Source organism: Yarrowia lipolytica, chromosome 1A (genome assembly GCF_001761485.1).
Source record: "Yarrowia lipolytica chromosome 1A, complete sequence".
Lineage (NCBI taxonomy): Eukaryota > Fungi > Ascomycota > Dipodascomycetes > Dipodascales > Yarrowia > Yarrowia lipolytica.
Window position 1 is genome coordinate 125,638 of NC_090770.1, and position 17,620 is coordinate 143,257.

At 47.5% G+C, this 17,620-nt stretch overlaps 5 protein-coding genes across 5 annotated transcripts; 3 read left to right on the forward strand and 2 right to left on the reverse strand.

The window, feature by feature from the left end:
- Positions 1 to 155: 155 nt before the first annotated feature.
- YALI1_A01260g (uncharacterized protein) lies at positions 156 to 521 on the reverse strand (the record flags this gene model as incomplete). Its single annotated transcript, XM_068281603.1, has 2 exons — positions 156 to 461; positions 516 to 521. The coding sequence occupies 2 exons, from the start codon at positions 519 to 521 to the stop codon at positions 156 to 158; spliced, it is 312 nt and encodes a 103-aa protein (XP_068137704.1).
- Positions 522 to 1,099: 578 nt separating this feature from the next.
- On the forward strand, positions 1,100 to 2,548 carry YALI1_A01267g (uncharacterized protein; the record flags this gene model as incomplete). The annotated part of the gene is made up of 1 exon (XM_499637.1): positions 1,100 to 2,548. The coding sequence occupies one exon, from the start codon at positions 1,100 to 1,102 to the stop codon at positions 2,546 to 2,548; it is 1,449 nt and encodes a 482-aa protein (XP_499637.1).
- Positions 2,549 to 4,204: 1,656 nt separating this feature from the next.
- YALI1_A01298g (uncharacterized protein) lies at positions 4,205 to 5,287 on the forward strand (the record flags this gene model as incomplete). Its single annotated transcript, XM_499638.2, has 1 exon — positions 4,205 to 5,287. One exon carries the CDS (start codon positions 4,205 to 4,207, stop codon positions 5,285 to 5,287), a length of 1,083 nt encoding a protein of 360 aa, XP_499638.1.
- An 8,562-nt stretch (positions 5,288 to 13,849) lies between these two features.
- On the forward strand, positions 13,850 to 17,086 carry YALI1_A01394g (uncharacterized protein; the record flags this gene model as incomplete). Its single annotated transcript, XM_499639.3, has 1 exon — positions 13,850 to 17,086. The coding sequence occupies one exon, from the start codon at positions 13,850 to 13,852 to the stop codon at positions 17,084 to 17,086; it is 3,237 nt and encodes a 1,078-aa protein (XP_499639.2).
- A 27-nt stretch (positions 17,087 to 17,113) lies between these two features.
- Positions 17,114 to 17,441, reverse strand: YALI1_A01430g (uncharacterized protein; the record flags this gene model as incomplete). Its single annotated transcript, XM_068281604.1, has 2 exons — positions 17,114 to 17,381; positions 17,425 to 17,441. 2 exons carry the CDS (start codon positions 17,439 to 17,441, stop codon positions 17,114 to 17,116), a joined length of 285 nt encoding a protein of 94 aa, XP_068137705.1.
- Between the last annotated feature and the right edge of the window lie 179 nt (positions 17,442 to 17,620).

Here is a 17,620-nt window from a genome sequence, read left to right on the forward strand (position 1 = left end):
TCCGCCTGCATGGTTCACGCCTATGGTGCGGAGTCCGAAACCGTTGCATTCCGCATACCAACCACAGAACACGTTTCTGCTCCTGGAATGTGGCGCCAGGCGCGCCGGCACAAAGACCGCCCAGCACGCCCCGGACGGGTTACCCCCGACTCACCCTAGGACCGACTAAAAATAGCTCCTCTCGCCACCGTCGGTAACCTGATAACCCCAAGGGTGATGGGCGTCGCCCCCTTCCGGGTCTTTAACCACTGCCAGATGATAAGCTTGAAGGTTAGTTGGTGCCGTGCACAGAAGCTCCGAAGAAAAATCGAAGAAAAATCGAAGAAAAAAAAGTAAAAAAAAAAATTAAAAAAAAAATTAAGTGGTGGCAAGTGTCGGCAAGTGTCAGCAAGTGTCAGCAAGTGTACCTTAGAGAAAGAGTTTAAAGTCGGGGGTGGTAAATGGTTATATATTCTGCTGGGCTGTTTGTGTCACTGTCAAAAAAACGTCTTTATGTATTTTCGTCGAAATCGTACGTTCATCTTCTGTTCTCAAAATTACAAACGCTTTGTACCGAATTCTGTAATACCTTCTGCGTCATTCGTTGCGAAGGTATTTTAATTAGTTCCGGCTATGAGAGTAGCTAGAGCTAAAATGGAGCAAGGGGGAGATGGAAAGATTTTTGGAGAAATGGGGAAAAAATGGGGAAATAGAAGGATAAAGCTTATGTAATCCTTTTATTTTTGTCGATTTTTCCGTTACCTTTTTTTGGTGCTTATAAATCCCCGGACCGCTTTCTATCCATCTCTGGTGCTTGCCATTCCGCTCTCACCACCAAGGTGCAGAATTAGCCAAAAGGCAATTGCAAACTACAATTTTATTTAATCCGAAACACACATTATATGCAGCCGTACGCGACTCATCTCTTGCGACATTTAACGGTTTCCGCTTTACTACGACTACGATTGTGGCCGCAACTCCTACGACCAACTCTTGTCTACTCTCTCTCCACCTCTCTCCACCTCTCTCCACCCTCCTCAGTTCGATCCCCAGTGCTACACTACAGTGCTACACTACAGTGCCACACACAGTGCAACAAACAGCACCCCAATCCGCGTGAATGATATCGCTACTTCCAGACCTGGACCATTTGACGGGCGACGAGCAGGCGTGGTTTCTGACGTTTGCGTCGTCGGTGGCCTGCATTCTGGGCTGTCTGATTCTCTACGTGGACAGCGTCATCTACGGGTTCCGACGCCTCAAGGGCTGGATCACCGGAGAACCTGCGGGCGAAACGGAGGATCTGTGGAACTCCAAGGGCTTTCTGATCATCTCGCTGTCGCTGTCAGGCGGCATTCTCATCTTCACCGCTCTTTACAGACTGTTTCCCCAGGCGCTGGTCTACCTGGAACACTCGGAGCTGCTGACGCCCCAACAAAGCAACTTTCTGGTTCTGGTCATGTTCACCAGCGGCGTCATTGTCTGTGCCGGAATCAACTACCTGGTTCACGCCGCCACCTCCAAATCAATCGTCCATTGCGTGCACGGAGACGAACGAAAAGATAGCGCCGTCACCGCAACCTCCTCCTCCAGCCACACCCACACTGAACTACCACCACCACGTGCCCACACCCAGACACGAACCCACAGTCACGTCCATGGTGGACACCATCACGTGCATCACCAGGATTCTCCCCTCACCCACGCGACCCACACACACGTGATCCCCGCGGGAGAAATGTCCGAAAGCACCCCCTTGCTCCATGTGGCTCCCAGAAAGCGGTCGATTCTCGATCTGGCCCATGAAACCATCAAGGGAGCGGCTCCTGTCGGAGAGTGTCGAGGATACACCTGTGGCGACTGTTGTGCGCCCGAGGATCAGGTGATTTGCGACCCCGATCCGTTTGAAGAGCCGTTTGCTTACCCCGGAGAAGAATTCCGGTTCCAGGACGACCATGCTCACGTTCACCATGATCGAGAGGACATAGACGACATTGATCCTCTTGACGACCACCATCATGATCACGACCATCACGATCACGATCATGACACTGATCTGGAACACCAGGTCCATCACCATCATGTTTCCACCCGACGTTCGCATCTGTACTCCATTGCGCTTCAGACGGGTCTGGCCATCACTCTACACAAGCTTCCCGAGGGCTTCATCACCTTTGCCACTTCTCACGCAGACAAGGAGCTCGGGCTCAACGTGTTTCTGTCGCTGGTGGTTCACAACTTCACCGAGGGATTCACGATTGCATTTCCCTTTTACGCGTCGCTTCGGAAAAAGTGGCAGGCCGTGTTGCTGGCGTCCATTCTGGGCGGCTGTTCCCAACCTCTGGGAGCAGTGGTGGCCTGGCTCATGTTCCGGCACCAGAACCTGCATACGGATGCCACCGATATTCTGTATGGGTCAATTATGGGCATGACGTGCGGGTTTCTGTGCATCATTGGGCTGCAGATGTACGGCACCGCCATTGGTTTTGGAGGCACACAAAAGGTGTGTCTTACCAGTGCGTTTGCCGGTATGTTTATTGTTGGTTCTTGTTATGCCTTGACCGCTTAGCAAGCGAGAAGGGACTCATGTGGAATGATCTAAAGGCTTCGGTCGCGCGTATCTTCGGCGTCGTTCGGACGTTGTTGCAACACAGAGGGACTGGGACGCCTCATTTTGTCACTTGGTCCCAGATTATGAGTTATGAAAAGCGTGCACGGCACGCATATTATTATATTTAACAGGTTTGGTGTTATGACCAGTATCGCACTTCAGTGCCAGTTGGCGTAGTCGACACCGTAGTGAAGATGGAGAACAGAGGTGAAATGAGATATGAGGAAGTCACGTGATGATTTCCCCTGACTGTACGTGAATGTACGTGACTTCCTGTGACTTTATTCTGGCTGGTTGTAAAACTCGGGATCTAAGCCGCCTCGAGATACTCTGAAACTATCTTCAAGTAAAGAGGTAACAATGTCGCTGAAAGATGAGGAAAAGAACGTTTTTGATCCAGAAATTAGCTCAGTAGATAGCTGGGGCTGTGGAGTATTTAGTCAAAATTTGTACCGAATACTCTCTAAAGCCAGGTGATCTGGACGCGCTCTCTGAGTTTCATTGTCTCAGCCCAACACTAGATCAATTTTTGAGTGTTGTAGCTGTGGAGTTGACCATTATATTCTCCAGGATGAGACGAACCCATTAATATGTTCAGATCTCTCTTTCTGTCTTTCCAAGTATGTTTCAACCGGGAATTGAATCCGACGGTTGTAGATTCGCACATTGAACGAAGGGCCGGGGGAAGTGGACATTGGAGAATACTTGTAAGTACAATCTTTGGGGAATTATCACATGAGAGAATGAAACTGATTGTTTTCAATACCACTTGTTGAATTTCGTCCTTTTTTGGCAAAATATGCCAGTTCAAGGCGACAGTGTCTGAACAAACCACCTCCCCGGACAGGAACACACATCGACAGGGGCTTAAAAGAGCCAACAGGAAGATGGAGAGTTCAAAATAAGAGAATATGGGTTGTATTTGACTCGTTTACGGACTTTCGGAGGGAGATGATTCTGTGGATGAGTCTGTGGATGATTCAGTCTCCAACTTGGACCTAAAGAGTATAGAACATTCCATTCAGTTTTGTTGTGACATTATTGACAAATAAGTGGGCTGGAGGGCCAGTTTTGGGACTCTTTAGGGGTCTCTGTTTGCTCTCTTGTCACAATTATATATTTTCAACGACATTCCGCGTAAAATTCCAAACCGATCTGTCCATTCTGAAGGTCAAGTATTTCTCAACAAATTGATTGTATGTATAAGTATTCTTAACAAATTGACTGTATGTCAACAAGCAGAGTATGTACAATACAGTATCTACCTACAGTACTACGCTACAGTCGCATGGAATGACAACCTACAAGTACAGTACGTTATTGCGACCGTATCAATCCATTTTATCACCCCAGATGAGCTATTTTCACCTTTACTCGCGTGTTGAGATCGCTCTACAGAACTCCTCAATTCACAGCACGCCAAAAATGCACGATTATCGCCGAAATTGGTACCATTCGCAAGCTCTCAGACACCCAAATATTCTCCTTTTATCCATTTTCCTCTGGAACCGATATTCGAGATGTTTTCGGACCTTTTTTCCCAGGAATCAAAATAAGGTTACATATGCGTATAGGTGCGATTGAGTCCCAGAGCCCATCACACCACTCCAGAAAATGGTCGACTTGGTCGTTACGCACCGGATCCGGGACGCCATCGTCATTTTCCAGTCCTTCTACACAAAGTACTCGCCCGAGAGCGTGGAGAAGGAGTGGAATTTGGCGCAGGTGGCGTGGGAGTTTCCCAGCCAGCGCGGAGTCATTCGACAGACAGAAGAGAAGATGCCGGTTGGTGGCGGCAATGAGAAGTTGGGCGACAAGGATGAGTCGCATCCGGGTGGCTTGAAAGAGTCACCGCACTACTCCCCATCGCTGTCAAAACTGCTACAATTGTCGCCGGAATCACCGTCCATCTCGCACGTTGATCTCATCAACCTGTCCAAGGCGTTGCAGAAGAAAATCCGCGGCAAGTTGCGACTCAAGCCCCGAAACGGCGTCTTTGAGGGCTCTCGAGCCACCCGCACCCACGAATACGGACCCTTCAATCTCCCCTATCTTCTCCACGGCACCAGCGTCTACTGCCCGCCGCCACCAGAGAAAAAGAAGAAGACGCGCGAGTTTCTGCGCATTCTGGAGACCCAGAAACGGCTGCTGGAAGAGGCCGACTACCAGCAGCTGCTGGTGGACAAATCGGCGCCAGAAATTACGACCAGGGGCCTCAATGACCATTTGGTGCACTCGACCGACCTCACAGCCCCCTCCGTCAGTCAACAGACCAAAGAACTCAAGCACCAGATCACCACAATCTTCAACATTGCCCTGTCGGTCGTCTCTGTCTCGTACGCCATCTGGTACTGGACCAAGAGCTCCGCCGGCATGGGCGTGTCTGCGCGGGCGCTGTTGGCTATCTGGGGAGGCCTGCTGATTCTGGTCGCCGAAGTGGTAGTCTACGGTCGCTACGTGCGCAAAACCACCGAGGCGCGGGTCACGGAGCGCAAAAAAAAGGAATCAAAGCAGATTGTCAGCACGTCGGAGTTTCGGGCGGGGAAAGCAACCATTGAATTCCAGACAGAAATACCGGAAGACGAGTGTCTGGATACCGTCGACTTCACCAAGGGCAACCATCTCAACACCGTTCTGGGCGCTACCGGAGTGCAAACCCAGACCCAAGCTGTCAACAGAAACAAGCCCATTTTCTAGCTCCTAAACGCCTTGAAACAACCCATGGACGATAGACCATCTATATATTAGACATGTAATTTATAACACCTGACTGCACAAGTTGATACAGTAGTTTGGAGATCGAAAGGTCGAATTAAGACGATTTTAATAAATAATAATAATAAATCCATTTGTTTTATCTTACTCCGCCGATTCGATTCCGGATCCCGCGCTTCGGTTATCACCATCTTTCACCATATTTTCACCATATTTTTACCACATTTTTACCATATTTTTACCATATTATTACCATATTAAACCCCAATTTGGTACCGAGTTCCCTGCCATAATCAAACAACAATACAGAGAAACAAAATACATCTTCCAGTATATCGCTCGAAATCCCCAAATGTCCAGAGAATTGCCAACAGAATTGCTAATTGTACTTCACTACCCCATTTTCCGTTGGATCACGTGACTTTATCTGCGGTTATCGGGCTTCCGAACAGGGCCGGGCGGCTGAACGGTCGGCTGGGGAAGGTGTCCGTTTTCGGAGGTCCTGATTCGGAAGTCGGAACCTTATTTTGACATATTACACAAAAGCATTGAAAAATAAAAAAATAAAAGTTGAAAATTGAAAAATTGAAAATTGAAAAAAATAAAAATAAAAATAAAAAATAAAAAACAGCAAAACAGAAAACAGAAAAAGTGGGGAATATTGATAAGAGGAGGCCCGTCTCTTGTTCAGATAAGCGATAGAGCGGAAGATTATGAACAGAGGAAGGGAGATAGAAGGACGGGAGGAAAAAAGAAGAAATAAAAACGGAACGAGACGAGACGGAACGAGACGAGACGGAACGAGACCGAGACGGAACGGAACGGGAAAAAAAGAACGAAGAATGAACGAACGAATGTACGAAACGAAACGAACAGTACTCGTGTAATTGTTGAAGAGTCACAAGTTGTTTTAAAAATAGCTGATTGTCTTTCGTCAGTCAGTTGACGGTCATCACTCCCTTTTTTCATCATTCACCCTCATCCTCACTCACTCTTTATCACTCACTCTTTATCACTCACTCTTTATCACTCACTCTTTATCACTCACTCTTTATCACTCACTCTTTATCTCTGATCCATATCACCTCACTTTTAGAGAACGTCATCGTCCGTGTCGGTTCATCTGTTCATATCTAGAGCTGGTCATGTGATTGTCATTTAGACCATGAGTGGTATCTATGTACTGTACTGTACCTACTCATACCCTACCCAGTGTCTCCAAATTGTCTTCGCGGAGTTGGTGGAGTTGGTGGAGTGGACTTTGGAGTCGATCAACGCCATTTGAGTCGAGTTAATGAGGCGGACAAGTCCGTGGATTGGATTCGATTGACATCACTCTGACATATGTCACTTTTGGTGTCAGAGCTGACTACATATACCAAGTACAGTACAATACACACTATACCTACAAGTACAGTAGTCCCCGACTTACCAATTTCTATACGACAAGTACAGTGGGTCGATCTATTACCGTCTCCCGGGATGAGCTTGCCATTGGGGCTACCCTTGTGGTCTTGTATGGCGCTACAAGTACTTCTAGGACGTGTCTGAGCTTACAAACTATTCTTTGGCGGTCTGGAGTACCCGCTAGTGTAGCCTAGCACCCCCATACTTCCCCATATTTGTAGAAGGCTCACTTTGGGATCGCGAAGTACTAATAATCAGATGTTTTGGTGCCCTATGCTATTCACCTTGGACCCAGGAAAAAGTGAAAAACACCGTCGATAGTACGGACTTTGACCGTTCTTCCCTCAAAAAACAGTCTAAAGGATTGACACAGGCGGAAGATACATTTACTGTAGATGGTGCCTGTTCTCTAAGACTTACAAAGTCATAAACAGTCATTTAATTCATTCTTTCAGTGAAAAAAGGTGACCATGATACAGTACACCCTTCGGTAGCTGACGTAATCACAGTGAAGTTCGTACGGAGTCGTTCCTATTGAGTCGCTATTCATCCGATAGTTCAATACACGGAGGCCTGAGTACAAATAGGAGCAGAGAGTCTGCTGAAAGATATCTCTGTTAAGTATCCGGCCTTGTTGCTTTTTTTATTTTCATTTTTTGGGCCTTTAATTGCCCGAGCCGAAGAGAAGTGCAGTGTATGGTATGTACTTCTCCAGTCTTCAATCCTCCTTCTGCCTTGAGGATGTCTTTTGACACACGTACTGCTGGAGAGTCACGTGAGAAATCACGAGAAGAATCTGGAAAAGTCATGTGAGGAGTATGGAAAAGTCACGTGAAAAGTACTCACAACCCCCTGATGAAACGTTCCACAAGGCACCAGTGTGTAGTATTTATGTCTGCAAGGAGGGCCTCGAGGGGGGAAAGGAATGTTCCAATGGATTCTCTGGCTCAATTATAACGGTTTGTTTGTGATTGAGAGTAGATCCGGTGACTGGATTCTCGTTTGTGAGTGAATTGGATGAGCTTCGATTTAATCGCGGAATGAGTCCAAGGTCTAGAGAGAATGACTGAAAGATGACTGAAAGATGACTGAAAGATGACTGAAATAGTGACTTTTGACAACAAATTACTGCTTCGACAATGGATGACTATTTGGGAGATCAAATAGCCACTTCGACAACCGCTTTCACTCTTCACTCTTCACTCTTTAGTCTTCACCCCATTTTTGTGCTGTTATCTCTTCTATATTATCACTCAGATCTCCCTCGAATCCCACTGATCTCACTCTAGTCTCTTCTGATCTTTCAATCCTTCAATCCTTCAATCCTTCACTCCTTCAATCCTTCAATCCCCAATACGACCATCGCGAGACCGCCAGAAGAGGATCAGATTTCACAACTGAACCATCATACGCCCCATTTCACATTGTATCGTATTCTCGATCGATTGGTTTGCTACCTGCACTCGCAACGAGTCCAAGGCGGACACTCAATTTCCGATATAATAGATATTTGCTTCGCAAATTGCAGTGTCTGAAAACTTGCATTTAGCCAACTAGACGGAAAAAAAGAGAAAAAAAAAAGAGAAAACAAAACTGACGATCCGCAAACGCAAAACATGTCTTGAGCGTTCGTGAACCATAGCTTTGTAACGGTTTTTCCCTTTTTCTTTTTCGTCAGAGTCGATTATTAGTGTCGATAAAAGTAGAAGTACCTAAAACTACATACCTGTGCTCATACCTGTGCTCGAATGACATATTGACATAATAATGGTAACCGAGTCTTTGTTTTGTGTCATTTTTTCCTGTTTTTTACTGTTTTTTTCCTGTTTTTCTCATACAAATTCAACCGGATCACGTGCCCGGTTGCAGCAACTCCGCCTGGCAGGTTTTTCGTTGGACATACATGGTGTTGGATCAAAATCGAACCGACTGCCTCCCTCATTCTACACTTGACTCCACGTTCGATCCGATGTTTTTTTTCGCAAAAACAGTTGCAACAGTACATACTCTACCCCGTATCGTACGCTGAAATATATATCGCTCAGAACCGATGAAGTCTCACAATGAATCGAAACCCGAATCGCAGCTTTCAAAGTGATCAGCCGATAACTCCGTCTTTGTTGCTCTTAGCAAACAACAGTATGCACTTGAACGATCCCGATGAGACATCCAACGCAAGATGCAAGACGAAACACAGGATGGGATAAAAATGACGAAATAATGACGTATGCGATTGACGAAACGAATGACGCTGATAGATGGAGATCCGATCGGGCGGCTAAATCGTGATTATCTGGCGTGTGTCGGCTAAACCGCCGACTTGGGAACAATGAGACTGTTGTAGTACAGCGTATACTGTACTCGTACTTGTAGCCCATCTGCACTAACGCACAGGAGTCTGGTCACGTGAATCGGTCTTATCGTTCTGTCACGTGGAATGTCGTCGTCATCACGTGACCGTCTTTGGTGCAGTCTCAACCCCGACTTGTAGGAGCTGGATTGGAGGGGCATATTGGGTGGAGTTAGGTATCAGAATATTTGAGGGTTTGTTTCAAGTCGGGAGGTGGAAACTGCTCGCCAAAGGGCCTACGAGTACAAGCACTTGTACAAGGTGGCTCCGGTGACATGAAAGTGGTACTTGCATTACTTGTATTAATCATTTTTGGTCCAATTGATTAATAATTTGTCCAAGCGAGAATCGAACTGGAAATATCGGGAGTGAAGAACTGAACTGAGAAAAACAAGAACAATTCAACAGAACCATTTATGTATTCTGCAACATTGTGGACGCTATAGAGATCAGAGCGCAAATCGGCAAACTCCGTTGGACTCAGAGTGGCCGCTTTTATGTGAGAAGTGGTTTTGTTCCCCTTCTTGGAACGATAATACCCTTTTGTGAGCCGCTTGTTGCATCTTTTTATTTTATGTTATTTTATTTTATGTCACTTTACTCTCACCTTCACTCCCAATCTTCCAAAAATGCTCCGATTTCAAAACGGAAACTTCCGATAATCTCCCCAACGCCCTCCAAACACGTTCCACTCCTGAAAACGCGCCCCTGCTCCCCTGCTGACAAACCGCCAGCATCCCTGCTTTTTCTGTGCTCTTTTTGCCGCGCCACAACGCCACATTCGCCTATCGTTAATAATAAGGTTTGTTGGGAGTAAAGACCACCGCAAAAAAAAACACAAAAAAACAAGACAAAAGCCGAGGGACCTTTTGGAGCATCTGGGGGTCACGAAACACCCTGAAAACACAACACATATCTGCCAGTAGCTCACGTGACGATTCGTGGGCTAATTTTTTCCTGAACTCGCCAGCCCCATCCCTCGGTCAAAACCGGAGGTTCGGAACTCCGCCTCCGGGCCGCCCGGACCAATCAAAAGAGAGTTATCACGCGACAATTGAGACATTGCTTGAGTCACAAACCTTATGTAAACGTTATTATCCCGGCAATTAAGGTTTGGATCTGAGCATTTTAAGCGAGGAACAGTCATCGAACAGATATCGAACCATTCAGAATAACTAGATAATTAATAAATAAATGAAAGAAAAGAAAAGAAAAGAAAAGAAATAAATAAAAAGAATATATACAAATCCCCAAATAAAATCCCCAAATAAAATCCAATAAAATTCACATAAAAATAAATAGATACCAAAAAATTCAAAATACACCAAAATATCCAAAGTACACCCCCTCAAAACACACCAGAATACCCCCCAAACCCCAAACCCCCTTTCCTCATATCACAAAGATCCTCAAGACCCAAATAATAACCTAAAAAAAACTAGAACCCCTCAAAACGAACCGTCACGTGATCCCTCCCTCCCTTCTACCCCCGTTGCCCCTTCCCTCTCCCTTCTCTTTCACGTGCTTCTCTGCAGTATTACTACCAAGACTTTTTTCGACCCAAGTCAAAAAAAACAACCAACATGGTGATGTACTCAGGTGTTGTGCATCAACTTTATTCCGGTAGGGTAACTGTCGGTGGAGTGCATGTGCATATTTTTGTGCAGATGGTTAATGTTGTTTTTTTGGAGGTGTGGAGGTTTTTTGATGCGGAAATGGACCAATGTTCTGGGGAATCAAGTTTTGCACATTTATCAACATGTAACGGCCTATCTCTGGGGCTCCGGAGAAGGATTTTTACATCCCTTTTTCTCGTCAAGATTTTTTCAACTTAAAAACACGTTTTGTTTTTTTGAGTTTAACACAGAGTGACAAACAGAATTTAAATTAAGTTTTAGAATTAGGTTACGTCTAACCTAAGATATTCACCTCCTTTGTCTGACTCCAATTTAAATGCCGACGAGATGTGGTTATGACGGACCGGAGGATCCTCAGAAGCCGACGGGAAATGCTCCCGTGACCAATACCGAGAGCCCCGAAGATGGATGGAACACTGGAGAACTCGGAAGGACCTTCAAACAGTAATTTTTGAAGGTATTGCGCCCGTTCTGACCTGCACGAAATCACGACCCTGTTGCCCGCGCGGCTGAATAAAAAAACTTAGAAAACGAGAAATCAATAAAATCGGGAAAAGTCAGCGTAAATAAAGATGTCCAAAACCACACTGCGCACAATCTACAGGCGGCTGGGAAAGTATAAAAAAACGTGTTTTTGAGAATCTGGAACGTGTCATTCGGCCAGAGAGAATTTTTGTAGTATTTATGGCGGGTTAGGGACGACTTCTATTATACATTTGCGGGCTTCTGGATGCTGCAACGGTAGTAATGAATATCGAGTATCATAGCACAATATTTTTATGGCTGTTCAGACGCCGAGACGACGAGAATTTCGTCGTTGAATTCGATTCTCATTTGTACAAAATTTAAACTGAATAAACTTGAAATATACGATGAATGGAGAAATCACGAAAATAAATCACCATACAATAAAATACTAAAATGAATAAAAAAAAGATAAATCAGCGAAAAATGGTAAATCAGAGAAAAATACATGCACTCCCGCCATCCTCCCCACACCTCTGCATGTCGCTACAGTACGATCCGAACCAACCAAATAGGACTGATCTAAAACGTGTTCCTGCACTGGGCTGCTTTGGGGCATTAGGTATAGTAGAACAACGAAAGAAAACAAAAAAAAATAAAAATAAAGGAAATAAAAAATAAAAATAAAATAACGGTAAAAACAAACAAACGAGACCCACAACTAATAAAAAAACTGTCTTCAAAAAAAGCTGATAGGACCTCAACACTTGTGATTCCTCCATCGACTAATATTGTCAAGCCACACATCGATATTACCACTCCCATCGTGTCAAAGCCCGTTGTCCTAATCCCGTTACCCTAATCCAGATACCCTAATACAACCCTAACCCAACCCTGACCCTAATCGGCTCTGCCTGACGATAACTTAGATAACAAAATGGGCTATTTCAGGAAACTATCCAGGGTTAGGGTAACCAATAACCAATGAGCATTCGATCCGTCCGCACGTGACGGTTCTATCTGCCAAGAAAGAGACAACTGCCCAGGGCTTGGCCAGCGGGGACAAGACGTATAACTCCGAGGTTAGGGGATAAAACGATAACCGAGGGTTGGGGATTGGGTTAGGGACCAGTGCAAATACCCTATGTTTTCCCCAGCGCCTGGTTTCGTCTTGCCCATCGGGTCCGTCGGACTCTTAACACAGCCGCATTCGCCGTTACGAACTTTGGTGAGCTTAGGGGCAAACTGTCAGGGTTAGGTCAGAAACAAGGTTTTAGAGATAGCCTTCTTTTGGGTTTGTAATTAAGTTCACAAAACATAAAGTTAGACTTTCCCAAGGTTGTGTTTTAAACTAGACTTAAAAATGCCGTTGTTGCGAAATACATGGCAAAAATATCCACCCGCCAAGACGTGGTCGTGTGACGGCTTTTGGCGGAACCAACGAGACCTTCAGGACAATTTTTCGAGCGCGATATTGATGGGAATTGACGAGTAATCGATACATGACACCTCCAGATCCACATTTTGGTTTAGTTGGCCCGTTTTCGACAAACTTCTGGGGTCATCTCCTGCGGTGCAGTGCGGTGCAAGATAGAGATACTACCTTGAATTTTTGAGTTTGGGAAATGCGAAACTGGCGGGTTTTGGAGGGCTTTTGTGGCGAGGGAAGTGGTTTTGGGGGTTGTGAGGGCTCGAAACTGGAAGAAATGGGCGATTTTGACTTCCAACGGTTTTATTTGGGCTCTTTTGGACGTTTTCTGAAGACAAACAAATGTCAAAATAAAAAAAATAAAAAACAAAAAAAATGGCGGTCAAAACCGTCTAAAAAGTAGGGTCGTATCGATATGTGACGTTGCAGAGTCCAGAGGGGGTTGTAGAGACGAGATAAAAGGGATATGAGAGCCAAATGGTGTTTCTTGGGATAGTTGAAGAGGTCTTTCTGGCGGAGGAATTCAATTAAATTAAATTAAAGTATAAAAAAACTAAATAAATAAAACAAATAAAAATATTTAAAAATGAACCGGTGAAGATACACAAATAAGAGATACACCAGAACATTTAGCAGAGCCCAGAGAATCCAAGAACACCTCTCGATCTCGGATAACGTGAATCCACATTGAGTTGGTTACATATTTCGTAATAGTTCATTCAGAAAAAAAATTGATTCTACATTTTAATTTTCCCTTATTATTTTCATAATTTTATACACATACAATCGGAAATCATTGTATATAGCGCCTCCTAAATCTCCCAAAATCTCCCTCACACACCAATCGGGTCAATTCCAATGCCAACAACTGCTATCACCAAACGGCACCACTACACAGTTGCCGCCTCGCAACACAAGGTTAGAGTTCACTTTAGGCCAGCAAAATCTAAATTCTATCCAAATCTAAAGCCAAACCCTATTCCAAACATATAACCTTGTTGGGTCTCTTTTGACTTACCCTAACCCTACAAGTCTGGGCATTTCGATCTCATGCCAATATATAAGAAGCGACGGGTGCCCGTGTTTTGAAAGACAACCATCTTGTGAGGCGATTAACACACTAAACGCGACTAACGACGAACCGACTAACTCCAATCACAAACACAAACAGTTACACTCACACAAACATTCACACAATCGCAAACACAATCGCAAACACCCACACAAAACCAGACACCCCCACTTCTGCCAAAAACATGTCTGAGAAAAATGGAGTTTCCTCCAACTCCACCACGGCTCGAACAGTCACCAATTCTACCGCTCTAGAAGTGCCTCCTCCTTACGTGCAAACCATTGAGCAGGTGACCAAGCAGGAAAATGCCAACATTCACCAGGGTCTTTCCGACTCTGAGGTCAAGGACCGTCTCGCCAAGGTGGGCCCCAACCAGCTCGACGAGGGCGAGGGCATTTCGCTCATCAAGGTCATTGTCGGCCAGGTGGCCAACGCCATGATTCTGGTGCTCATCATTTCCATGTGCATTTCGTTCGGAATCCGAGACTGGATTGCCGGTGGTGTCATTGCCGGCGTTCTGGGCATTAACGTGCTGGTTGGAGTCATCCAGCAGTACAACGCCGAAAAGACCATGGACTCTCTCCGATCGCTGTCTTCTCCCACCGCTCGAGTGATTCGAAACGGAGAAGATACCACTGTGCCCTCCGGCGACATTGTTCCCGGCGACCTCGTGGTTGTCAAGGTCGGCGACACCATTCCCGCCGACTTCCGAATTATCGAGCAGGTCAACTTTGAGACCGACGAGGCTCTGTTGACCGGTGAGTCCCTACCCATTGCTAAAGACGCCGAAATCGTTTTCGACGATATCAACCTGCCTGTCGGCGACCGAATCAACATGGCTTTTTCCTCCTCCATTGTTTCCAAGGGCCGAGCCAAGGGAATCGTCACCTCCACTGGAATGAACACCGAGATCGGAGTCATTGCCCAGTCGCTCAAGGGCCAGGACCGAGGCTTCCGACCCGTCAAGCGAGATGAGTTTGGAAAAGCCCGAAAGCGAGACTACATGGGCGCCTTTTTCGGCACCTGTGGAGACTTCATCCAGACCTTCCTCGGAACCAACGTCGGAACCCCGCTGCAGCGACGACTGGCCAAGCTGGCTCTCTACCTGTTTGGTATCGCCGTGATCTTCGCCATCGTCGTCATGGCCGCCCAGAAGTTTGACGTGAACCGAGAGGTGGCCGTCTACGCCATTGCCACCGCCCTCGCCATGATCCCCGCCTCCCTCGTTGTTGTTCTCACCATTACCATGGCCGTTGGAACCAAGGTCATGGTCCGCCGAAACGTCATTGTCCGAAAGCTCGACTCCCTGGAGGCTCTTGGAGCCGTCAACGACATTTGCTCCGACAAGACTGGAACCCTGACCCAAGGAAAGATGATTGCCCGAAAGGTTTGGATCCCCTCGGTCGGAACCTTCACTGTGGAACGATCTGAGGAGCCCTTCAACCCCGAGCAGGGAGTCACCGACCTGCTGCCCTGGGACCCCAAGACTGAGTACGCCAAGCGACGAGAGACTGACGACCCCCGTGCCTTCGACGACGTCATGGTCGACGTGTCGCGACGAAACACCGATGAGCAGAGTCCCCTGTTCCGAAACTGGATCGACTGTGCCTCTCTGGCCAACATTGCCGAGGTTTTCACTGACAACGAGGGCGCCTGGAAGGCCACCGGTGACCCCACCGAAATCGCCATCCAGGTGTTTGTTTCTCGACTGGGCAAGTCCCGAGAGGAGCTCATGAAGCAGCAGGGCCTGGTCCACGTTGCCGAGCACCCCTTCGATTCCACTGTCAAGCGAATGTCCGCCATCTATGATGCCCCCGATCAGTCCCGAGTCATTTTCACCAAGGGTGCCGTCGAGCGAGTCCTCGCTTGTGTCACCACCTGGACCGACCCCGTTTCTGGCGACACCGCCACCTTTGACGACACCTGCGTTGCCGAGATTGAGAAGCAGATGGAGACTCTGGCCAAGCAGGGTCTGCGAGTGCTGGCTTTTGCCACCCGACCCATGGACGCCTCCGAGGACCCCAAGGCTCGTGCCGATGTGGAGAAGGATCTCCACTTCCTCGGTCTGGTTGGAATCTACGACCCCCCTCGAGCTGAGTCTGCCCCCGCCGTGGCCAAGTGTCACGAGGCTGGCATCAACGTCCACATGCTGACTGGAGACCACCCCGGAACCGCCAAGGCCATTGCCCAGGAGGTCGGCATCATCCCCGTCAACCTGTACCACTACCCCCAGGAGGTTGTCGACGTCATGGTCATGACTGCCATGCAGTTTGACGCTCTGTCCGACGAAGAGATTGACGCGCTCCCTGTTCTGCCCCTAGTTATTGCCCGATGTGCCCCCGCCACCAAGGTCCGAATGATTGACGCTCTGCACCGACGAAACCGATTCACCGCCATGACCGGAGACGGTGTCAACGACTCGCCGTCTCTCAAGAAGGCCGACGTCGGTATTGCCATGGGTATTGCCGGCTCCGATGTGGCCAAGGACGCCTCCGACATTGTGCTTTCTGACGATAACTTTGCTTCGATTCTCAACGCTGTGGAAGAGGGCCGACGAATGGCCGACAACATCCAGAAGTTTGTCCTCCATCTGCTGGCCGGTAACGTTGGCCAGGCATTCTTCCTGCTGCTCGGTCTCGTTTTCCAGGACGACACCGGCTTCTCCGTTTTCCCCCTGTCTCCCGTCGAGGTTCTGTGGATCATTATGATCACCTCCGCCTTCCCCGCCATGGGTCTCGGAGTGGAGGCTGCCCAGCCCGATATCATGACCAAGCCCCCCCGTGACCCCAAGGAGGGTCTCTTCAACTGGGAGCTCATCACCGACATGGTCATCTATGGTCTCTGGCTCGCTGCCATCTGTATCGCCTCGTTTGTCATTGTCGTGTACGCCGACGGAAAGGGCCAGCTCGGAGTGGACTGTAACAAGGAGTTTTCCGAGTCTTGCCACTTTGTCTACCGAGCCCGAGCCCTGGCTTTTGTCGAAATGACCTGGATGTTGCTCGTGCTCGCCTGGGAGGTGATTGACATGCGACGATCCGTCTTTGCCATGCACCCTGACTCTGAGACTCCCTACACCCAGGTCTTCAAGGACCTGTGGTCTAACCAGTTCCTCTTCTGGTCCGTCATTCTCGGCTTCTTCACCGTCTTCCCCGTTGTGTACATTCCCGTCATCAACGACAAGGTCTTCCTGCACAAGGGCATTTCCTGGGAGTGGGGCGTTGCCGTCCTCGGTCTCATTCTCTTCGTCATTGGCGTCGAGATGTACAAGTGGGCCAAGCGAGTTTTCTTCCGACACTATGAGAAGAAGCAGAAGAAGAAGGCCGTCATTTCCGACTTTGACGACTCCGACCCCTTCGCCAAGTTTGCCCAGACCGTGTCTCGATCCAACACCATGGAGAAGAACCCCATTGCCATTGTCTGATCTCCTGATTGGACCGTCTTCTCGACGCTAACGAGATGATAGATAATTGATTGTTTGCTTGAAAAAGAAGTTTGTAGTTGTAATGTAGTGTAGCGCAGAAGTATCCACAGTAGGACTATGAGTAGAGTACGAGTTCAGCACGAGGACTCGTACTGTATGTAGATAGCACGACTCTACTTGTAGATGATTGCACAGGAACGTCAGCAATTGATTCGAGCACAGTAACCAAGCACCGCAGTTGACCTCGCCAGATGACAATGGCCTCCGCAGTGTGAAAAAGTCGAATACGAGCCAACTTCAAGCTCAGAGGTCACCTGAGGGACCACTCCGTCACATACATCGACTCAGACTTCATCTGCAAGCCAACCAGTATACAGTGACGAGTTTGCGGTCGAACCAGAAAGCCAATCCGGCACTCGTTCGCTTTTTGTTCCAGCTAGCTCATCGCCCTTGCATGGGGTAAGCAGGCCAAAAAAGCTGCGTCTTTGTTTGGTGGCTGGTGGCGAGAAGTTGTTGAAGTGAGGAGGCGAATGG